General features: G+C 41.9%; 1 protein-coding gene across 3 annotated transcripts in view; it reads left to right on the forward strand.

The window, feature by feature from the left end:
* SKIC3 (SKI3 subunit of superkiller complex) overlaps positions 1-25,571 on the forward strand; it is a 194,232-nt gene that overhangs the window by 167,606 nt on the left and 1,055 nt on the right. For all 3 annotated transcript variants that reach the window (XM_075837136.1, XM_075837145.1, XM_075837140.1), the window contains one exon: positions 19,673-19,796. In XM_075837136.1, coding sequence (XP_075693251.1) covers positions 19,673-19,796 — 124 coding nt within the window. The remainder of the gene's footprint in view (positions 1-19,672; positions 19,797-25,571) is intronic.

A 25,571-nucleotide genomic window follows, 5' to 3' on the forward strand; every position in this document is an offset into this window, starting at 1 on the left:
GTAACTGTACGTGAAATGGCAGGAAGGGGTTAAGGCAGATCCTCACCTGAAATGAAATATACTGTATTGCAAATAAGACAGATTTTGGTAATCATTATGTACATGTTAATTTCTAAATGTAATGTTACCTTAACCCTTTCAGGACACAGCCTGTTTTGGCCTCAGACGAAGCCGATTTATTCAAAACTGACATGTGGCAATTTATGTGGTAATAGCTTTGGAATGCTTTTACCTATCCACACAATTCTGAGACTGTTTTCTCATGACATATTGTACTTTATGTTAGTGGGTCGATAAATTCAATATTTATTTGTGAAAAACACCAAAATGTAGAGAAAATTTGCAAAAATTAGCGCTTATCTAAATTTAAATGTATCTGCTTGGAAAATAGATAGTAATACTACACAAAATAGTTACTACTTCACATATCCCATATGTCTACTTTATGTTGGCATCATTTTTGGAACGTTCTTTTATTTTTCTAGGACGTTACAAGGCTAAGAACTTTAGCAGCAATTTCTCACATATTCAAGAAAATTTCAAAAGGCTATTTTTTCAAGGACCAGATCAGTTGTGAAGTGTCTTTGGGGGCCCATACAATACAAACCCCAATAAATCACCCCATTTTAAAAACTGCCCTTCTCAAAGTATTCAAAACAGCATTCAGAAAGTTTCTTAACCCTTTAGGCGTTTCACAAGAATTAAAGAAAATGTATTATTTTTTTCTGTAACACAGGGTTTTTCCAGAGAACCGCAAATCAATATTTATTGGCCAGATTCTGCAGTTTTTAGAAATATCCCACATGTGGCCCTAGTGTGCTTATGTGCTGAAACACAAGCTTCAGAAGCAAACGAGCACCTAGAGGATTTTGGGGCCTTATTTTTATTAGAATATATTTTAGGCACCATGTCAGGTTTGAAGAGGTCTTGTGGGGCCAAAACAGTGGAAACACTCCCATAAGGACGCCATTTGACAAACTACACCCCTCGAGGAATTTATCAAGGGCTATAGTGGGCATTTTGACCCTACAGTTCTTTTGCTGAATTTAGTGGAATGAGGCAGTGAAAATGAAAATCTTTTTACAATAAAACGTAGAAATTTTCCATTTTTACAAGGGATAAAGGACAAAAAACACCCCAACATTTGAAAAGCAATTTTTCCCGATTACGGCAATACCCCATATGTGGTAATAAACTGCTGTCTGGAAAAATGGCAGAGCTCAGAAGGGAATTTGGCTTTTGGAGCTAAAGTTTTGCTGCAATGGTTTTCGGGTGCAATGTCGCATTTGCACAACACCTGTGTGACCAAAATAGTGGAAAACCCCCAAAAGTGACCCCATTTGGGAAACTACAATTCAAGGAATTTATCGAGGGGTATAGTATGCATTTTGACCCCATAGGTTTTCTGCTGACTTTAGTGGAATTAGGCCATGAAAATCTACGTTTTATTCGAATAAAATGTAGTTTTAGCTCAGATTTTTCCATTTTTGCAATAAATAAAGGAGAAAAAGCACCTCAAAATTTGTAAAGCAACCTCGTCTGAGCACAGCAATACCCCATATTTGGCAATAAATGGCTGTTTGGACCCACGTCAGGGCTTAAAACGAAAAGAGCACCATTTGGCTTTTGGAGCTCAAATTTTGCTGTTATGGTTTGCAGCGCCATGTCACATTTGCAAAGCCCCTGAGGGACCAAATCAGTGGAAACCCCACAGGTTTTTTGCCAAATTTAGTGGAATTAGGCCATGAAATTGGAAAAAAAAATTTCAGATAAAACGTGGACATTTTACATTTTTACAAGGATTAAAGGAGAAAAAGCACCCCAGCATTTAAAAAGCAATTTCTCCCGATTACGGCAATACCACATATGTGGTCATAAACTGCTATTTGGACACACAGCGAGGCTCTAAAAGGAAAGAGCGCAATTTGGTTTTTGGAGTGGAGATTTTACAAAATTAGTTTTCTGACACCATGTTGCATTGAGCTAAGGTACCAGTACTTCGGAAAGCCACGAAAAATTACCCCATTTTGGAAACTACATCCCTGAAGAAATTCATCTTGAGGTATTGTGAGCATTTTGACTTTACCCCACAAGTGCTTTGCAGAAATTAGTGCACAGTGGATGTTGCAGGTTGAAAATTGCCATTTTTAAAATATGCCATTTCAGTGACCAATATGTTGTGCTACTGGAGACACACACCCAATAAATTGTTAAGCGGGTTCGCCAGAGTACAGTATTACCCCATATGTGGTCATAAACTGCTGTTTGGGTACACTGTCGGGCCCAGAAGGAGCGCCATTTGGCTTTTGGAGTGCAGATTTTGCATGTTAGTAGTTTTGTTTGGGGTTTTACTGGTATTTCAGCTTATAATGTGGGGGCATATGTAATCTGTGAGGAGTACATCAGGGTATATGTAAGCTTTGCAGAGTACATCAGGGTATATGTAAGCTGTGCGGAGTACATCAGGGTATATGTAAACTGTGCGGAGTACATCAGGATATATATAATATGTGCGTAGTATATCAGGGTATATGTAAGCTGTGCGGAGTGCATCAGGGTATATTTAAGCTGTGCGGAGTGCATCCGGGCATAAAAGGATGATGTAATAATGGGGTGAGGGAATAATATAATTAATCATCCATGGATTTATGTGGTACACTTTGAACCAATCCTTTATGCACAGGCCTGTTTTTTTGGGTATTATACCAAATACTGCGCTCCAGTATTGCCTAATCTTTGACTTCTTCACTAGCCCTATAAGGCCCTAAAGTTTACACACCTCCGCTGCATCTATGGGGTCCACCTGTGGGGTCTAGCAAATGATGATGTGGGGTTTTTAGTGAAAAACTACTGGACCTTAAATAATTAGTCTGGGCCGTCATTTTGCATCATTGCGTTTTGAGAGTTATAACGTGTTATGTTTCCATTGATGGAGCTCTGTGAGGGCTTGTTTTTTGTGGAACGAGCTGTCATTTTTATTGGTTTCATTTTGGCGTACATGCGATTTTTTCTATCACTATTTATTACTATTTTTTCGGAGACGAGGAAACCAAAAAACAGCAATTCTAGCAATGTTTTGTTTTTTTCTTTTTGACAGTGTTCACCGTGCAGTATAAACAACATGTTAACTTTATTCTGCGGGTCAATGTGATTACAGCGATACCAAATTTTTATTGTTTTTTTACATTTAACTACTTTCCCACAATAAAAATGCACTTTTCTAAAAAAAAAATCATGTTTTAGTGTCGCCATTTTCTCACAGCCATAACTTTTTTATTCTTCAGTTGATATCGCTGTGGGATTGCTTGTTTTTTTGCGTGGGTACTATTTTGGGGTACTTGCGACTTTTTGATCACTTTTGATTAAATTTTTTCTGAGACAAGGTTACCAAAAAAAGAAATTCTGTCATTTATTTTTTTGTTGAATTTTTTTACAGTGTTCACCGTGCGGTAAAAATAACATGATATTTTTATAGTTCAGGCCGTTCCGAACGCGGCGATACCTATTGTGTATAGTTTTTTTTCATATTTTTTTTTTCTAATTATAAAGCTCTTGATCAGGGAAACACGGCGATTATTGTTTTTATTACTTAAATCTTTTTTCTTTATTATTCTTAAACATTTTTTTGTACTTTTTTTTACACTTACTAGGGGACTTGAAGATCTGATCTTCTGATCCCCGGTACAATACACTGCACTACTTATGTAGTGCAGTGTATTGTAACTCATTTTTCATTTGACAGTTAAGTCTATTAGGTCCTGCCTTGGCCAGAACCTAATAGGCTTCCGTACTTGGCCACCATGAAGCCGTTGCTAGGCTCCCTGGTTGCCATAGTAACCATTGCAACCCACAATCTCTCTATTGACATAGGACAGTTGGGTTTATAAAGCAATACCTAAAGGTATCCATCCATAAGGGTCAATACCTAAGAGCTCAAAGAAACGTTCCCACTATTTCCGATTTTAATATCTTTGCTCTAGACCTTAACGCCTTCAGGACTGAGCCATTTTAGAGCTCTAGGATGAAGGAAGATTTTTGAAATCTGGTATGTGTCACTTTATCTGAGAATAATTTGCCGATGGTTTTACATATATAAGTAATTCTGACATTGTTTTTTCATCACATATTGTACCTTCTTTTGTTGTAAAATTTAGGTTAATACGGTTTACATTGTCGTATTAAAAAACGCCAAGAACGGCAAACAATAGTAAAAAAAAAAAATATTCTACATCAACATCGAACATATATAACACTAACCACATAACACAAAAATTTAGTAGGAACTTATTTTATGCACCTAGCGACTTCGGAAGAACACTTAAGGCGCTGGAATGATGGATAAACCACAGAAATTACCCCGAAAACTACACCCCTCAAAGAATTTATCTAGATGTGTGATCACTTTTTTGACCCCACAGTCTTTTTGCAGAATCTTGTGGAAATTTGGCGTGAAAAATAACATTTTACATTTTTTCACAAATGCCTCATTTATAGGACAGATTTTTCAGACACAGAGCATGCAAGTGAAGAAAAGCACCTCAACATGTATTGGCCTATTTGTGCTGAGTTTAGAAATACCCCCAAATTGTCCCTAATCTTCTGTTGCTGGACATGTGGCAGGAACTGAAAGTATTGGAACACCACAAGGATTTTGAGGGCTTATTTTAATGTGTTATGGAATAGCTATGCTAGTGATTCCCCAAAGGCTGCAGGAGACTGCCAGGAGTAAGCGTGCAAATGAGAAGAGATTTGTGAAATACATCATGAATTTTAAAAGATGGAGGAAGCGCCAGACGAAAAGATACAGGGTTAATAACTTCAACAATTTCATATGGACCAATAAACCTAGGGGCAAACTTACGAGAAGGCTCTTCAACTTCTACCTCAGTGTTATCACTAGAAGAGGCGGAAAATGAATCAAAACGAGGATGAAAACCATAATTACAGAAAGACAGAGAGGTATCTAGAGAAACATGGTGGCGATTATTTATAGCAAATTCCGCTAATGGAAGATACGAGACCCATTCAACCTGGTTACCAGCAATATAGCACCTAAGATATTGTTCCAAGGTTTGATTAAAGCCCTCTGTTTGACCGTTAGTCTCAGGGTGAAATTTTATAAGAGAAAAATAACTGTACACCAAGTTTCTTACAGAAAGCTCTCCAGAAGTTAGCCACAAATTGTACACCTCTATCAGAGACAATATTTCCGGAATACCATGCAGACGAACCACTTGATCAATAAATAATTTAGACGCAGTTTTGGAATCAGGGAGTTGAGGCAATGGAATGAAATGACACATTTTACTGAAACGGTCCACCACCACCCACATTACAGTTTTTCCTTCAGAAGGAGGCAAATTGGCGATAAAATCCATAGACAGATGAGACCAAGGTTACTGTGGAACAGAAAATGGTGGTAGCTCACCCACAGGACGAGTTCGAGGAGTCTTTGCGCAAGTGCAGACATCACAAGCAGAGACATAGGAATTTACATCACGAGACAAAGACGGCCACCAATAGAGCCGTGAGACAATTTTTTTAGTACCAGTTATCCCTGGATGGCCACACAAAACAGAATCATGTAACTCTTTAAGCAAACGAAATCCGAACTGAGGAGGTACAAACAACCTCCCAGCAGGAATGGTTTGCGGAGCGATTTGCTGACATTCTTTAATCTCAGTTGCAAGATCAGGTGGTATTGCAGAAACCACTATCCCCTTAGATAAAATAGGTTCAGGATGAATGTCGGGGACCTGTGAGGAACAGAAACTTCGAGATAATGCGCCGGCCCTGACATTTTTAGACTTGTGTCTGTAGGTTACAATAAAGTCAAACCTGATAAAGAACAAGGCCCACCTAGTCTGTCTGGGATTGAGTCTTTTGGCTGATTCTAAAAAAAGTCAGGTTTTTATGGTCAGTCAGTACAGTAATTCAATGTCTGGCTCCCACTAGAAAGTGGCGCCACTCTTCAAACGTCCACTTAATAGAAAGAAGCTCACGATTACCTATATCACAATTAATTTCAGTCGCATTAAATTTGCGAGAAAAAAACCACAAGGATGCAAATTAGTCAATACAGAAGAAGCTTGAGACAACACAGCCCCCACACCTATTTCTGAGGCATCAACCTCAACAATAAAGGGATTAGACAGGTCAGGTTGAACAAGTACAGGTGCTTTCACTAAACATTGTTTTAAGGTTTCAAAGACAGAGACCGCACTAGGTTTACAATTTTCAAGATCAGAACCCACTTTAGTAAGATCTGTCAAAGGTTTGGCGATGGAGGAAAAATTATTAATACAATTTCGGTAATATTTAGCAAAACCCAAAAACCTCTGCAGAGCTTTTAGTGAAGTGTTTTGGACCCAATCAATAATTGCCTGAACCTTAGCGGAGTCCATACGAAAATCCTGAGGAGACAACACATATCCCAAGAAATTAACTTTCTGAACTCCAAAAATAAATTTTCCCTCAGTACTTAAAGGACGGACCTTAAATTTTGAACATGAGAGGACCAATCTGAAGAAAGCACAAGAATATCGTCCAGATACACAACCACAAAGCGTCCAATAAAATTTCTGAAAATATCATAAACCTGTTTTTGAAAAAACGATGGAGCATTACTTAAAACAAAAGGCATGACCAAATACTCATAATGACCATCTGGAGTATTAAAGGTTGTCTTCCACTCATCCCCTCTGCGAATACGAACCAAATTTTAGGCCCTGCGTAAATCTAGTTTAGAGAACAACCTGCTCCTGAGATCTAATTAAACAGGTCCGGGATGAGTGGAAGATGGTATTGATTCTTAATGGTAATCTTATTTAATTCACGATAGTCGATACAGGGTCTTAAACCATCATATTTATTTTCAACAAAGAAAAAACCTGCACCCACCGGAGAAGTAGATGGGCGAATATGACCTTTCGGAGACTGTCTTTAATATAATCTTTCATGGCCTGTCTTTCCGAAGTAGAAAGATTATAAATCCGTCTCTTAGGCAGTTTAGCATTAGGGAGAAGTATAATAGGACAATCGTACGGTCTATGAGGAGGGAGAGATTCACAACCGATTTCAGAAAAGACATCCTCAAAATCTTGAATACACTCGGGCAACAATGATGCGTTGCAAGATACATTAGTAAGTAGATAAAGACATGCAAGAATCAAAACATTTAGAATTCCACTTAATCAAATCTGCTTTTACCTAATCAATAACAGGATTATGTGTTTGCAACCATGGAATACCCAATATTATCTCAGAAGGCAAATTCTCTAGAATAAAGAAAGGGATTTGTTCAATATGCAAAGTACCCACTTCCAAAGTAACAGGCGGAGTAGAGAACTTGACCGACCCCTGAGAGAGAGGGGTATTATCTATAGCAGAGACTTTGACTGGGGTACACAACTGAACAATGGGGATAGCCAATCTTTTTGCAACCTGAAAATCTAGGAAATTATCTGCAGAACCACAAGCTTGACAGGAAATACAAACATTTTTATTAATTAATCTTTATCAATAGTTTTCAAAAATAAGATTTAAAGTACACAATTTACCCCTACCCACCCCCTCTCGCCGTAAAACCCTAACATCCTCCCAAAAATCCAGAATACAAAATCATCAAACTTTTACAAAACAGCCATTGTACAATCCATATCTAGGTTCCACATAACCAGTAATATACAATCTTTTCATCCTAAACATATCGATAGAGAAAGCCTCTGGCTAATCCAACCCTGTCACTCCTGCATCCCAAAAAGATCCTTAGTCTTCAGAAATCTCCTTGGTTTAAATTTATTTTCGATAACTTATAACAAGAAATCCAACAATCTATTCTCTATAGCCTCAATCTTAACCAATATAGATTGATCGGAGTCATGGGATTCATAGACACCGGCACCTCCCTACCAAATAAGTAATTGAAAAAAAAAATGAACGTCTCTCTCTACTCTCCCATTATCCAACATTCACCATGAAGCGATGTCCATGGATACCATATTTCATAGAATTTATGTTTCTTATTCATTTTACACCAATATATATACTCAAATTGTAAGGCTGAATTAACATATCTTTCCCATTCAAACATACTAGGAGCTTCATCTCTTATCCATTTAGACATTAACACTTTCCTGGATAAATACAGCAGCTTTATAATAGCCCATTTCTTAGATCCCTTTAAGTGTAGCCCCTCTACATCCTCTAATATACACACCACAACATTTTCCTGTACAGTTTCTTCATAGATAATTGTGATTCGATCCACGACCATTCTCCAGAATCGTTTCATCTTCTCACATTCCCATAGCATATGGAAAAGGCTCCCTATGACTACTTTACATTTCGGGCATTCAGGATTCCCATTTTTTTTAAATTTTGCCACCCTATATGGAGAGAAATAAGCTCTACATAATATATATAGTTGAGTCCTTCTATATGCTGGATTCTTTGACATGTGTGGAATGGCATTAGTTATTCTGACCCATTGGTCCATTGGAAGCTCACCCACGTCTCTTTCCCATCTAGCTCTTACATCTATCGGCAATTCCTTCCTACTTCCTTTTATCAACATGCCATATATTCTAGATATTAACCCTTTCATCTTAGTTTGCTTGGTAATAAAGTTGACTTCAGGCATAGACTGCATTTGGGTTATACATTTACTTCACCCTAGAGCTGTTCTAATCTGCAAATATTGGGGAAAAAAACTCCTTGAGGAGAGCCCATATTCCATACTCCATTCTTGATATGTGCGAATATTATTCCCTCTAAACGGTTGAGATAGTTTCTATATATACTTTTATTTACCCAGAATGAATAATGTAGTTCAAAATATTCATTACCCAGAATTCTACTCCCCCATATTGGGGCATTATTCCATAATCCATTATTACCAACTTAATCTTTTAGAGCCTTCCACACTTTTTTAGCCATTACTGCTGTTGGAAACTCAGTCTGAACTAAGTCTGCCACTATCCCGGTTTCCAGTAACTCAATAGCACCATACTTCTTAAAAAAGGGAAATCCCCCCCCCCCCCTGTAAGTTCTATATATACTATATTCTCCTTTCTCTCACAGATCATTTTAACCTGGGCTGCAATATAAAGTAGTCCAACTACAGGAATAGCCACCCCAAATCCCCCCCGCCCCGAATCAACTGGCCTCTGTAGATGGCTCAATTTTATTCTCAGCTGCCTTCCTCTCCAAACCAAGTCCCTGAATAAACGTTCTATGGTTTTAAATATTTTATTAGGCAGTCATATTGGGCAATTAATCATAACATACACAAAATAGAAGGAATCAGTACCATTTTAATCAGGGATACCCTACCTGCTATATTCAATCCTAGCTTGGACCAGATCTTTATCTTAGCTCTAATTTTATGTATAAGTGGATCAATATTGTACCTACTATAACCAAGCAAATCCCTAGTAATATTTATACCAAGATACTTAAAAGGTCATTCCCCTGGACTGCCTTTATACCATTATCAGGGGGTATAAACTCTGGATGCAAAGCCCCAATTAATTTGCAACCCCGATATTCCCCCAAACTTCTTTAAGGTATCAAGTACCCTTACAACCGACTGATGGGACCCCAAAAAGAGTAGAATATCATCCGCATAGAGAGCCACCTTTTCCTCCCTATCCAGATATTTAAATCCCACAATCTCTGCATCTCCTCTAATTCAGACTGCCAAAGGTTCAATTCCTAGAGCAAATAATAAAAGGAGAGAGTGGATACCCCTGCCTGGTCCCCCTACCAATCGGGAAGGCCTCTGACACTTTTCCATTTATTTCCAATCTGGCCCTATGTTCAGAGTACAATAATTTTATCCCGTTAATGAAATTAGAGCCAAAACCCATACCTTCCAACACTTCCCATACACAGGACCACTCGGGTATCAAAGGCTGCATCCAAAGGAAAAAAAATAAACCTTTGGCCACCGTTGTCTGGCCTTGACTCTATATTCATAAACAACATTCTAACATTGGTAGACGCAGATTTACCTTTAATAAAGCCAGTCTGGTCTTCATGAACCATATCAGCCATCACCGTTGAAAGACGACAAGCTAAAATTTTTGCAACTATTTTAATATCTGTATTTATTAGTGATATAGGACTATATGAATCCACATTCAGGGGATCTTTCTCTTTTTTAAGGATTAATATAATTAATGCCTCTGACGTGGAGGTGGGAAGCTTCCCTTCCTTGAATGCCACTTCAAACACCTCTTTAAGCCTCCTCAAACATTGTTCACCATAAGGCTGAGTTCACACGTGGCGTATACACTGTGTAATAGCCCGCTGCGCATCCGCCCTGTGCGCTGTCGGGAAGCCCGGGCGAAAAATTGCACCAAACTGTGGTGCAGTCTTTCGCATGGAATGTCCGCTGGGAAGAACTGCAGCACTTAGACGGCAAGCTAGCAGACCAGCCTCCTGGGATGACGTCTCATCCCAGGAGGCCGCTGCAGCCTGTGATTGACTGCAGCGGCGGCCACATGGAATGAAGTGTCATCCCAGGAGGCCGGCCCTCTGACGTCATCCAGGCCAGCCTTCCGGGATGGCGTTTCATCCATGTGACCACCGCTACAGCCTGTGATTGGCTGAAGCGGCGGTCACATGAGATGAAACACAGACTCCTAGATAAGTTTATTTATTTATTGTTCCATTTTTTGCGGCGGTATCGCTGTGAGTCCACCACAAAAAAACTGAACAACCGCTATTTGATGCGGGATTTGTATCCCCATTGAATTTAATGGGGAAATCCCGCAAAATACAAAAGCAGTGTTTACGTAAAGACAATTGATATGCTGCGGAATGAATTTCCGCACCACAGGTCAATTTCTGAGCGGTATTTCTGCTCAGTATTTACGCAGTGCGTGGATGAGATATGTTCAATCTCATCCACTTTTCTGGTACTGTATTTGCTGCAGATTTTCCATGACAAATTCCCTTGTGGAAAATCCGCAGTATTTGCGCAACTTGTGAACTGGCCCTAATACTGATAAATTTCAAAAGGTAACCCATCTAACCCCGGTGAGTGACTTCCCTCTCGCGGATGCAGCCAAGGCCCTCTCCACTTCCTCCAATAACAACGGAGCGTCCAAACTAGATCGCTGTTCCTCCGAGAGTCTAGGCAGTGTAATTGTTTGCAGAAAGGCCCTCGTCTCATATAATGGCTCTGTCAGCTTGGTCTGATACAAGTCCTTATAAAAAGACACAAAGATAGAAATTCTCTCATTTAAATCTGTTACAATTCCTGAATCTTCAACTGTAAAATTTATAAACATTGGGATTTTAGTGCCGCTTTCATTAGAAGTTTTCAAAATTTTTAACTGCACTTTGCCAAAAGTACCGATACCTGGTTTAATAACCACAGTATTACTGTGCTTGATTGGCCAGCAAACTCGCCTGACCTCTCCTATAGAGAATCTATGGGGTATTGTCAAGAGGAAGATGAGAGACCAGACCCAACAATGCAGACGAGCTGAAGGCCGCTATCAAAGCAACCTGGGCTTACATAACACCTCAGCAGTGCCACAGGCTTATCGCCTCCATGCCACGCCGCATTGATGCAGTAATTCATGCAAAAGGAGCCCCGACCAAGTATTGAGGGCAGATACTGTACATACTTTTTAGTAGGCAGACATTTCGGTATTAAAAAATCATTTTTATAATTGAGCTTATTTTTTATTCAAATTTTCTGAGATACAAAATTTTGGCTTTTCATTAACTGTTGGCTATACTCCTCAAGAAAACAATGCTGGAAAAAGATCACTCTGTGTGTAATGAATCTATATAATATATGAGTTTCACTTTTTGAATTGAATTACTGAAATAAATTAACTTTTTGACGATATTCTAGTTCATTGAGAAGGACTAGTATATTGATGCAATCACCCATTGTGTCCCTTCATATCTGACGTTTAAAAATACAAAACGTCCCTCACTATCACAATATACCCTCAAAACCTCCATATTAATAACTTTGCGTATCAAAATACTAACCCCACGTGAATAACTAGTGTGGAAGGAATGAAAAGACTGAGCAACCCATCCTCGCTTCAAATCTGCAACTATTTAAAGAGGCTCTGTCCCCAGATTTTGCAACCCCTATCTGCTATTGCAGCAGATAGGCGCTGCAATGTAGATTACAGTAACGTTTTTATTTTTAAAAAACGAGCATTTTTGGCCAAGTTATGACCATTTTTGTATTTATGCAAATGAGGCTTGCAAAAGTACAACTGGGCGTGTTGAAAAGTAAAAGTACAAGTGGGCGTGTATTATGTGCGTACATCTGGGCGTGTTTACTTCTTTTACTAGCTGGGTGTTCTGACGAGAAGTATGATCCACTTCTCTTCAGAACGCCCAGCTTCTGGCAGATCACGCTGTGACGTCACTTCCCCAGGTCCTGCATCGTGTCAGACGAGCGAGGACACATCGGCACCAGAGGCTACAGATGATTCTGCAGCAGCATCGGCGTTTGCAGGTAAATCGATGTAGCTACTTACCTGCAAACGCTGATGCTGCTGCAGAATCAACTGTAGCCTCTGGTGCCGATGTGGCCGACACGATGCAGGACCTGTGAGTGACGACACAGCGTGATCTCTCGAGAACACGGCTGTGTCTGCACTGCCAGAAGCTGGGAGTTCTGAAGAAAAGTGGATGATACTTCTCGTCAGAACGCCCAGCTAGTAAAAGTAGTAAAAACGCCCCGATGTACGCACATAATACACGCCCAGTTGTACTTTTACTTTTCAACACGCCCAGTTGTACTTTTGCAAGCCTCATTTGCATAAATACAAAAATGGCCATAACTTGGCCAAAAATGCTCGTTTTTTAAAAATAAAAACGTTACTGTAATCTACATTGCAGCGCCGATCTGCTGCAATAGCAGATAGGGGTTGCAAAATCTGGTGACAGAGCCTCTTTAAAGTCAAGTGAGTCTCCTGTAAACATATTATTCCTGGTAAATAAATAATTTGTGATTCGATTGAAAATAAGAATACTAGAAATGCAAACATTAATAAACCATATATTAACAGGCAAAAGGATTTTTTGTAAAAATCTGACTGCCCAGATGGCATTCCCGGGGGTCATCTAGGCTCTGAAGTTTTTCAGAGCTGGACGTTCGGAACAGTTTTAGAGTGTGACCAGCGTCCCCGCAATAGTAACACAGCCACTTGTGTTTCTGAAAAAAGTCTCCGTTCTTGATAAGACATAGTGGGGCCCAACTGCATGAGATGAACGGATCTCCGTGCAGGGAAGGGGAGTGGCCATTGCAGATCTTTCGTTCTCGTAGTCGTCAGTGAAGACTCACAACAAGGGTCATGGTATTCTCTAGAGTCAAGGGCGGAGGGTAATTTATTAAGTGATCTTTCAAGGTTTCTGAAAGATCTCGGTGGAATTGACAGCATCATTCCATTGTGAAGAAATGGACCATCGTCTGAATTCCGAACAATAATCTTCGACAGGATGCAGTCCTTGCTGGAGAGATAACAGATTGGCCTCGGCCACTGCAGTGATATCTGGTTCTCCATAAATTAAACCTAAAGCCTCAAAGAAGATCTCCACAGAAAAAAGTTCAGGGTCAACAGGTCTCAGCGAAAAGGCCCAGGTTTGAGGATCACCCTGCAAAAGTGAAATAACGAAACCCAGTCGCTGTTGCTCAGTTCCAGAAGAGATAGGACTTGGTCGAAAATATAATTTACAACTCTCACGAAAATTAACAGAAGACTTACGGTCACCAGAGAAACGATCAGGTAAGTCTAAGGCATAGAACCCAGGTTCTTTTAGCAGAGTTCAGTGTTGGATAAGAGGTGCAATGCAGGCCAACCTGAACAAGATAACCAGACAACCAGATGGTAAACAGAAAATCCAAATCTGAAGGCAAGTGGATATCAGGTATAGCAGAGGTCAAAACCAGCTGGGAGCAGATATTCCAAATCAGTAAACAAAGGGTAATCCAGAGACAAACCGAGGTCAGTTTCCAAGAAGTCAGAGGTATAGGGTATTGTCAGAAGCTTGATCAAAACACTTGAAGACAAGTAAATAACAAGTGGAGGAAGCCAGCTATAAATTCTCCACTCTTACCTCTAATGGGGAAAAAGACAGAGAAGAGAGATAGGCTCAAAGTAAAACCAGAAGCTAGACCAGGCGATCTTAAAGGAACAGACGTTTCCTAACAGAATGATTTTTGGGCACATGTCATGTTTGCATAGGCCTAAAAAATTGTGCAGATGCTACACCATATTGAAAATCCAAGGTATAAGGGGTAGAGTGAGAATTTTTAGTTTTGTTATGGGGGGGATGTTCAATTTTTAAATGATGAAACTGTTCTGGTAAATGAAAGGCACGATAATTGTAAATGAAAGGGACGGATGAAAATAAAATGTAGTACACCAGAGAGGTGTGGTATATGCGGAAGCACTCCTTCATACACAGTCCGGGGTGGGAAGGACAGGTGTTACACTGGTATATTGTGTCTCTCTTCTTACACCTCTTCTCGTACAGATACATCTTTTCTGGGGGCTGCTTTTTTTTTTCTGGGGGCGGCACTTTGACCAGGAAAATGCTACCTTGGAACTATCCTGGGGACATCACTTGCAGAGGTAGAACTTTCTCCTACTTCTGACACTTTACCAAAATGAAGGGATTTTATTACTTTCTTCTGGTATTGCAGGTATGTTCCCTCATGACCAGTGCTTCTGTAAATTACAAAGGAGTTGTACAATGCCATTTGGATGAAGTACACCGCCAGTTTTTTGTACCAAATTTACAATTTCCGCATGGCATTGTACAGCTTGAGCATCTAGTCGGATAGATCAACTAAGATAGATCCACTCCCCTCATAAATTGATCATATGCCTGGATGCACACAGGCCGTGACGTGGTTGTGTATGTTGCACCACGCACAGGGACAAGGGAGCAGGTGGCATCATGGATTGATGTCAGCATTAGGACATCCTTCTTGTCCCTGAATTTTAATAAAAAGGACCTCTTCGCTATGGAGCGCCCTGCTGTCCCCAAGCTGTAGGGTTTGGCTAAGAAAGGTCTTTGGAGGTGCCTTTGATTTTTGTGGACCGTCCCACATGCCACTGTTTTTTGCTCCGCCAGGCACTTGAACAGGGGTACACTAGTGTACCAGTTGTCAAGGTACAGGTGGTACCCCTGCTCAAACTGGGTGCAGGAGGTCCCACACAATCTTCCCAGTTGTGGTCAGGACAGAGGGACAGTTTGAGGGCTCATTGTGACTCTCCCTTCCCTCATAAATTTTACACGCATACTGCGTGTAGCCTGATTCCGACTCGCACAACTTGTAAATTTTAATGCCATACCTGGCACGCTTGTTGCCTGAATTTCACCCTCGTCTTGAAATGCACCAGGGAGTCATTAATGGCAATTTCTCTTCTAGGGGTACATGAAGAGGACATTTTTTTATGCCAAATAAGAAATAAGGGGTCTAATTTTAAAGAGTCAGTCATACTGGGGGGGGGGGGGCACTGGGAATTATCACTGTAGTGGATCATTTTTGAATTGACTCAAAACAAGCCCTGGGCATTGGAGTGCGGTATAAGGGGCAGTGGTAGAGCACATTAGTGGACCAATTTCAGTGATAGCTTTGTTAGGCCAATATTCAGGACCAATCCCCAGTATTGCAACATTTCTGCTGTGTTGGTGGGATGCCACCTGTATGGCCTGGCATAAAAAGAACTGGGGTTCGCATCAATAAATTGTTGAGCACATAGATTTGTCTACTCAACAATTTTTTGAACAAGGCCGTCAAAAAAGAACAGCTGGAAAAATTATATTTCTGACAGCCCTGCTGTCTGTACTTGGATCCCTGCAGCACTTTAAAGTCCGGTACTTGGTGGGTGTAGGAGGCTGGGGGCAACAAATTAGGCGCAGGTGTAACGTTCCTCGGTATCAGTTTGGGAGGAGGACAGAGCAAAAGTGTATCCAACATCACTCGCATTTTCTGTGTCCAATGCGAGTATCTCATATACCTTTTCTGCAGTATATCTTCTTCGGGCCATTTTTATTTTTTATGTACAGTAAATGTATATGTGTGTACTGGATGCTGTATTTTGTAGAGAACTGTATACAAAAAAATTGTTTTTTTTAACCTAAAGGACTAATGTACACTAACTTTTTTTTTTTTCTTCTTTGACACTAAAACTGACTAACTTACACTAACTAGACTACACTTACAAGAAGACAATAACTGACACTGACTGACGCTGACTGATACTGATTGACTGATGCTTACTAACAGACGGTTTGACACTGACTGAAAGACAATCTGACACTGACGATCTGACTGACACTGACTGACACTAACTAAATTGACACTGACTAAAGTGACACTGAGTAACACTGACTAAATTGACGTGGACTAACACTGACTAAATTGACACTGATTAACACTGACTAAATCTGACTTAATTGACACTGACTAGACTAACACTGACTAAACACTTTTTTTTGTGTTTTATGAATTTTGAAAAAAGTAAAAAAAAAAGAAATCACCCTTACAATGGGAGAGGTAGGGGAGTGATCACAGTGGGGGAACTGTGATCAAGAAGTTAATGAGTTGTTGTTTTTTTAACTCTTTTTCTTCCAATGATGATACAGGCTCTGATCTCTCCAACATACATTCACCAGCAGAGGAGATCAGCGCCTGTAAACATATTTTACTTCTAAGCTCCGATTGTTAAGTCTGCACAGACTAACCAATCGGAGCGACTTCTCACAAGGGACCGCTCTGATAGGTCCCGTGTGCTCTGCCTGGAGACTAGGGCAGATGCTCAGTGCAGCTAACCACCACTGTGGTGTAGTGCCATGCGGCGGTTAACTTTTAAAGTGTAGACGTAACTGCATGTCTAGGTGTTAAAAGTTGATGCTCACCTGGATGTGCAGTTACGTCAAGGTGCGGGAAGGGGTTAAAATGGAACCTTTTGTTGAGAGGGGGATGCCGCCGAAGCCTATCCACATTACCTTTTAGTTACCAGGGAGCAGCTGCTGAAGCTTAAAATGAACTCCCACTCTGATGTACAATTGCAGATCATAGGGCTTTATCACTCATCGAACTTTAGATATACTCGGGAGCTACTGGGGTATCCTCAGCGCGGACCACGATAAGAACTTTTGTAAGGCATGTGATTTATTGAATGTACGACCCAGACGTTTACCAGCGTCCGGATTGCGGCATTATGCAAGTTGTACCAAGCACTCGCACCACAAACATCAATAACGTTTATGTACTTTGCACTTTCCCTATCCTGTCCATACATGATTTTGAGTTCACTGACTAACTGTTGACATGAACGATCGTTTCCAACTAGTTCCACAAAAATATTGGTATTAGTTAATGCATTATATTAGGTTTCTTGATTTGTGATTATGGTTTACGGTTAGAGTTCACATGGGGAACTTGTATACATAATCCCTAATTTAATTTGCATGCAAAAATCGGTTGTGCATTCCTGTGGTTTTGGCATTTCTTTCCAAGTGAGCCTAGTGCCTGGTGCAGTAACAATTCAGCCCACTGGAGGCTCATTTATGCTGAAAAGCACATTGAGAATTATTAACTGTCTGACGCTCCACACTTAGGCCTCATTCACACCACAGGGTTTCCCGGCCGGGTGCCGGCCGTTCATAAATCGGCCGGCACCCGGCTGCATTAGGAATAATAGACCCCTAATGGGGCTATTCACACGACCGATTTTTTTGACGGCCGGGAAAACCGGCCGTCAAAAAATAGGACATGCTCTATTTTCGGCCGGCTGCCCGGCTCCCATAGAAGTCTATGGGGCCGGGTAATACACGGCCATCACCGGAATGTGTCCCGAGTGATGGCCGGGTTTTCCGTGGCTTGCACTCTATCTCCTCCTCACAGCGCAGAGTGCATGTGAGGACGAGGAGTTGATGCCATTCGGACGAATGGCTGTACACTGTGTGGCAGGGCCGGGCTGTACAGCAGGTGGAGGGAGCGCTGCGCTGGCTCCCTTCCCCTGCTTGTTTTAAAAGCGCCCTGGCCCGGCGTCACCTTCCATGGCGCTGCTAGCAGCTGCTGCGGCTGCTACTGCTGTAGCGACGCCACTATAGCAGAGCAGGGAGGTATCTCCCCGCTCTGCTATGTGCTAGCCCCACTTTAGCTCCTTGAAGGAGCGGAATCCCCGTGTTTTCGGGGATTCCGCTCCTGGACAGAGCGCTTGATGTCTCTGTCCATATCTGGGCAGTGACATCAGGGGAAACTCCTGAAGCGGAATCCACGAACACATGGGGATTCCCCTTCAGGAGTTGCCGCTGATGTCACTGTCCAGATCTGCCCGGCCCGGAACGGATGCAAAACTTTATGCAAACCGGCCGGGCAAAATGGCAGATTTTACCGGCCGACACTCGGGCTCGGGCGGGACCCGGTCGTGTGAATCCCGCCTTACGGAAGCCATGAGCCGCTGCCTTCACCCACATCACTTGGTAAAATTGTTTTCTTCTATTGATTACACATGTATAATCTGTATTATTGTGTAGGTCATTATTGTGTCCGTCATCCATTTTGCATCATGTATGGTTGTATCTGCTGACCCATTGGAGTCAAAATCCTGGTTAAACGTTATATTTCCACTTCACATTTCTAGTTCTATTTGGCTCAAACTGATAGCACTTTGCACTTTATACTTTATATGTGTTTGTGGTTGATTTTATGCCTCATACAGTATGTTAATGTCATTAGACAAAGTTACACTTTTTCAGCACTTTCTCACCAAATTTGTGGCCAAGAAGTTCAACATTTAGGGTGTTATATGAACTGTTCATTTTTATTTTTTTTTGCATCAATTTTTTTAAATAGTTTTTAACTTTTTGTTCTATGCATTGTTTGCTTATAATGACATAAAAATTATTGTTTAAATATATGATATCATGGGCACACTAAGAATAGGAGCAGCACAGCAAAGAGCACACCTCACAAGGGCCAGAAGGGTGCAGCCTTCCAGGAATCCGACTTGAAGATCCCACAGATACAATGAAATTGGAAAGGAGGCAGCACTCCAGAGTAGACTTCTAATGGTTTATTCACCCAGATGTGCAAAGGATGCAATGTTTCAGCTGCTCAATGAATGTGGACAATGGCTGCATTGAGCAGCTGAAACGTTGCATTCTTTGCACATATGGGTGAATAAACCATTAGAAGTCTACTCTGGAGTGCTGCCTCCTTTCCAATTTCTATAATATCGTAGGTGTGCACACTCCTTTTTTGGTTTGTTGCTTGCTTAAAATTTTTATCCACGGCTGAACTTAGGTCTTAGGACCCTTTTACATGGGGCAATTATCGGGCAAACGAGCATTTACAGAACGCTCGTTCCCAATCGTCGTTTCGGCAGCCTAAAATATTATCTTTGTCGTCAGCACACCTCCCTGTGTAAACAGGGAGACCTGCTGCCGACATGAAAGAAATGTCTGGGGACAAGCGATCGCAGTAACAAGCGCTCATCCCAATACATAGCTCCTTGTGAAAAGAGCAAACCAGCGCCGATCAACGAGCAGTCACATTGATCGGCACTCGTTATATCGGCCAAAATGGGCCAGTGTAAAAGGACCTATACTCTGAAAACTAGTGATTGATTAACACCCTATATGTTTTTTTGTTTTGTTTTTTCTCCAGGAAAACCAGACAGCTTTTGGAGAAAGTGGTTTATCACACACGATCCAGTGAGACTGTTACTTCTGTTGCCCGCTGGTACCTCTTAAGGCATTTACATTCCAAAAATGATGATCAGTTGATAGAAGTAAGTCTGTATTCTCGGTTAAGTGATTGACGGCTCCAGTCATGTCACATTTATGCAAACATTAATTACTAGTGTCACTCTAACATGTCATGATCAAGTTACCATAGACAAGCTCATACAGTCGTCTGACAACTGCTTATTGTGCTTCACAGATGACTTAATCGCTTCTAACTGATGTCAGCTCCTGCACCTCTTTGAATGATCGTTCACATTCTTCACAAATTATTTCCTAGTTATTAACCAATATATGAGACGTTCTATTTGCTAAAGGAATAACGAATCCTAAAACCACCGTAGTTTTGATTAATATCAGCCTATTTTGGTACTTAAGCATAGGCTGGCATTAGGGGGTGACCTCTTAGATCTTGCCACAGTGACGTTGTTGCACATATCCAATATAAACAACCACTCAGTACCCACTAGTCACAGCTTTAAAATGTTTTCATGTCATTATTCTCAACTGCTTCATGTAAGGTTCGGCTTTGTAAGTGTGTGTGTACTGATGCCAGTATTCAGTGCCCCTAAATAGATTTAGCAGAACCACCCACATACCGTACATAAAGTCACACAACAAATTACAGGTTATCAGAAACCCACTGATCGCAGTCTAATAATCCAACTGACTTCTTTTTGTGATCAGATCTTGTGTCTGAAACTGAATAATTCGTTTTCCAGCAGTCTTTATACACTAAAGATTCATAAACTACAATGTAATTATCAGGTGATTTGCACTTCTGCTTTTAAAGCACACCACCTAAATGCTTAAATATCAAGTACTAGCTACTAGTATAAGACAGCAGTTTTACTCTGAAGGACCTTTTACAGGGGCCAATGATTGGGCAAAAGAGCATTCGTATGAACGCTTGTTTTCAATCATTGCCCTGTGTAACGGCTGATCTGCTAGTTTATGCAGCCAATAAAATGGTTGCTAGTCAGCAGCACATCTCCGTGTGTAAACAGAGGGTGTACAGCTGACATGATGCAAATAAAAAGGGACGAACGATCGTGGTAATGATCGTTCGTCCCCATACATTAACGCTTATATTTCCTTGTAAAAGGAGCCAATGAGCACCGATCGGCGCTCGTTTTCACAGACCATATTGGACTGAGTAAAAGGACACTAAAGAGATCTTGATATTGTGAGTTTGCTACAAATTGTATCCAGTCTATTAAAATCCCCTTCGACCTAAACAGCCGGGCCAGGATTCTACTTCCTGCTCCAACAGGAGAGAGATTTTGACTGCCGCTTATATATGTAAGGCTTCGTTCACATATCCGTTCGGGCTCTATTCTGACGTTCTGTCGGAGGTTTCAGTTTGTCTCAGTTGTGCAATGGTTCCATCGTTTTGACGGAATTTATAGCGACTACGGTATTGATTCCCGACAAAACGACGGAACTCTTGCACAACTGAGAGAAACGGAAACCATTGGCACCGTGTCCGTCACCATTGAAATCAATGGTGATGGCAACAGAAACCTATGGTTTCCGTCTGTGTCAGTCAGGGCTCTATTCTGATGGAAACCTCACACGGATCGTCAGAATAGTGCCCGAACGGATATGTAAACGAAGCCTTACTCTCAGAAGATTGCTTTGACTGAATGCAATTGTATCAAACTCTGTGGTTGGTCAGTATGAGGTTTCAGCCTCTGGTTGTAAACAAAAATGTTCTCATTCACTCACAGAAAACAGATCTTGAAACTGAATGAAAAACTGGAGCACAAAGTTTAGTACAAAGTTGTCTAACTTAAAACCAGCACAGATGTTACTTTAGATGCAGTTAATCCAGAACCGTAAATTCGACCCTGGTAACAAAGCAATGAGGTCCTAATTTCTTATACCTGGTATCTCTGTATGATGGTATTTATATTTGGGGGTGAAGAGTCATACTAATGAATACATTAATTTAACTTACTAGGTGTCAATGGAGCGGTCTGCTTTATACACCCTCGTATTGTTAAGGGTAACACATCTTCATTCGCACAACAGAGCCTATTAGGACCCCTGTCTGTTATTTATTCTGGGGAAGAAAACAACTTGCATATGCACAAACATTAGAAAAAGAAACCTCTAAGGGCCTGTTCACATCAGCGTTAGGGTTACGTTGATGGGTTCCTTCAGACCTTTCCGTCAGGGGAACCCATCAATGGAAAGGCAAATGGAAATCATAGCTTTCGTTTGCATTACCATTGATTTCAATGGTAATTCTTCCGTTGCAAATGGTTTCCGTTTGTCTCCGTTCCGCAAGGTTTCAGTTTTTTGGCGGAAACAATAGCGTTTGTCGACTGCGCTATTGATTCTGCCAAAAAATGGAAACCTTACGAAACACAGACAAACGGAAACCATTTGCAATGGAAGAATTACCATTGAAAACAATGATATTTCCGTTAATGGGTTCAACAGATGGAAAGGTCTGACCGAACCCATCAAAGCAAGCCCGACGCAGATGTGAACACACCCTAAGGCCTCATGCACACGACCGTATTTTTTCCCACCCGTAAATACTGGCGTAAATACGGGTCCGGTGTCACACGTATTCGACCCGTTTTGCACCAGTATTTACGGACCCGTGCCCGTAAATATGGGTCCGGTGTCACCCGTATTCCACCCGTATTTACGGGCACGTTTTTGGCGGCAAAATAGCACTGCACTAATCGGCAGCCCCTTCTCTCTATCAGTGCAGGATAGAGAGAAGGGACAGCCCTTTCTGTAATAAAAGTTAAAGAAATTCATACTTACCCGGCCGTTGTCTTGGTAACGCGTCCCTCTCTTCACATCCAGCCCGACATCCCTGGATGACGCGGCAGTCCAGGTGACCGCTGCAGCCTGTGATTGACCTGTGATTGGCTGCAGCGGTCACATGGGCTGAAACGTCATCCAGGGACGGCCAGGACATCGGGCCGGATGTCGAGAGGGACGCGTCACCAAGGCAACGGCCGGGAGACCGGACTGGAGGAAGCAGGAAGTTCTCGGTAAGTATGAACGTCTTTTATTTTTATTTTTTACAGGTTGCTCTTTATTCTGATCGGTAGTCACTGTCCAGGGTGCTGAAAGAGTTACTGCCGATCAGTTAACTCTTTCAGCTCCCTGGACAGTGACTATTTACTGACGTCGCTTAGCAACGCTGCCGTAATGACGGGTGCACACATGTAGCCACCCGTCATTACGGGAGCTCCATAGACTTCTATGGACTGTCCGTGCCGTTATTACGGCCTGAAATAGGACATGTTCTATCTTTTTTAACGGCACGGGCACCTTCCCGTAAGAAAACGGGAAGGTACCCGTGGCCAATAGAAGTCTATGAGCCCGTTATTACGGGTCGTAATTACGACCCGTAATAACGGGAGTTTTTACGGTCGTGTGCATGAGGCCTAACTCGACTTTTAAATCTCCAACGACTCCAGTGGTCCCCCGCTGTCTTCAGCATTCAGATGCTGTGCAAACTGACATAGCCACTGCTGCCAGTGATTGGATAAAGCGGTCACATGCTGGTATGGCACGTCATCACTTCAGTAGGGTAAACACAGATTGCTAGAGCAGTGGGGGGTTTAAAAGTTGAACCTGCAGGGTTTTTTTTAAACCCCCAAAAACTCCTTTAACTAAAGGTAAGAGCCACATACAGAGCACTTGGGTACCTGTCCATTTAAAGAGGACCTTTCACTAGGTCATATAAGTTGAACTGTTTAACTGACCTAAATAGCGCTGTCTCCCTGATTCTAGTGCTGTTTTTCTTTTTTTCCTGGACCCCCCCCCCCATTCGAGAGATGTGGCCCATCTGTTGTGTTGGCTCCCTCCATGCTAATTTGCTGTAGTTAGCCAACAGGGCATTAACTAGCCTCAAGCTGCCTTGCGATGATTGGTCAGCGTCAGAGGTGGGGGAAGCTAGCTCCACCCTGTTGGCTAACTACAGCAAATTAGGTTATAGGGACCCAATACAACTGTGGGTCCTGGAAAAAAGAAAAACCGCCCTGGAATCCGGGAGACAGCGCTATTCAGGTCAGTTAACCAGTTCCATTTATATGACCTAGTGACAGGTCCTCTTTAAGCATTTGCACTGTGGTTCCATTACCTAAATTCCTTGACAAGTAGACCTGCAATGAGAGATGGGGGCATAATATATAAGATGTGTAGGTGAATGACAGCAGGCATAATGTATACTATACTTCCCTAATGTGACAGGTTAGTACTCCATCCATGCACTAAGAGAATAGTAAAATATAGAAACTCTCAAATCCAATCACTACTAGAGCACTAAAAATCCACGTGGTGCAAAATATGTTCAGTACTTTATTAGTGAAAAGAATAAAAGAAAAGTACTGAACAGATAAAGAAACATTCAAATGTGACCAATAATTTATGGAGAAAGCGGGTAGTGCGATCAAGGGACTACAGCACTGCATAGATGTAGAACAAGCAAGAGCTGCAGTGGCATTGCTAGCAAGTCGCTAGCAAGTCCCTAAACTGACCCTAAAATCAATATTTGGAGTGATCGCACTGACAATGATGCCCTGGGACCTGACACTAAAGATACTGCTCCTAAATCGACCAATCTTAAAGGGGTTATCCGATTTTCTTAAATTGATAGCCTATCCTTAGGATAGGTCATCAGTACTAGATCGAGGGGGTCCGACTCTCGGCACCCCCACGATCAGCTTCATTGTTTACATGCTTCTCGTTCGGACTTGCATGTGTCGTTAAATTTGTAGCGCCCATGCAAGGTATTGCACGACTGTCCCATTCACTTGAAGCAGCTCCGTGGCCCGTTCCCACAGCTGACTGGTGGAGGTGCCAACAATCGGACCCTCAATGATCTAATAATGATAGCCTAGTCGAAGGATAGGCCATCAAGTTTAGAAACCGAGATAACCCCTACAAAAGGCTGCCTGATCAAATACGTTCATAGTAGCTTGTCAGGGAAAATTTCCCTAAGGCCTCATTTACACGAGCGTGTGCGTTTTGCGCGCGCAAAAAACGCTGCGTTTTGCGCGCGTTTGTATGGCGTATGCACTGCGTATACGCAGCCTTGTTGCGTTTTAAACGCGCAAAAGGCATTTGACAGCTCCGTGTGTCATCCGTGTATGATGCGCGGCTGCGTGATTTTCGCGCAGCCGCCATCATAGAGATGAGGCTAGTCGACGCCCGTCACTGTCCAAGGTGCTGAAAGAGCTAACTGATCGGCAGTAACTCTTTCAGCACCCTCGACAGTGAATGCCGAACACAATATACACCAACCTGTGAATATAAAAAGACTTTCATACTTACCAAGAACTTCCTGCTTCCCCAGTCCGGGCTCCCGGCCGTTGCCTTGGTGACGCGTCCCTCTCTTGCCATCCGGCCCCACCTCCCAGGATGACGCCGCAGTCCATGAGACCGCTGCAGCCTGTGATTGGCTGCAGCCTGTGCTTGGCCTGTGATTGGCTGCAGCTGTCATTTGGACTGAACTGTCATCCCGGGAGGTCGGACCGGAGTTATCGGTAAGTCAGAACGTCTTTTTTTTTTTACAGGTTCATGGATTTTCGGAGCGGAAGTCACTGTCCATGGTGCTGAACCAGTTTAACGCTTTCAGCACCGTGGACAGTGACTGTCTCCTGACGTCGCGTACCCGAACATTTTTTACCGGTTTCGGTCAAAACGAGTTTGGCCGAACCCGGTGAAGTTCGGTGCGCTCATCTCGAATTTGACACTCCGTTTGGATGTTTGTAAACAGAAAAGCACGTGGTGCTTTTCTGTTTACATTCAGGAGTTTGACAGCTCTTGCGCGAATCACGCAGTTCGCA

The sequence above is a fragment of the Rhinoderma darwinii genome, chromosome 1 (genome assembly GCF_050947455.1).
Source record: "Rhinoderma darwinii isolate aRhiDar2 chromosome 1, aRhiDar2.hap1, whole genome shotgun sequence".
NCBI lineage: Eukaryota > Metazoa > Chordata > Amphibia > Anura > Rhinodermatidae > Rhinoderma > Rhinoderma darwinii.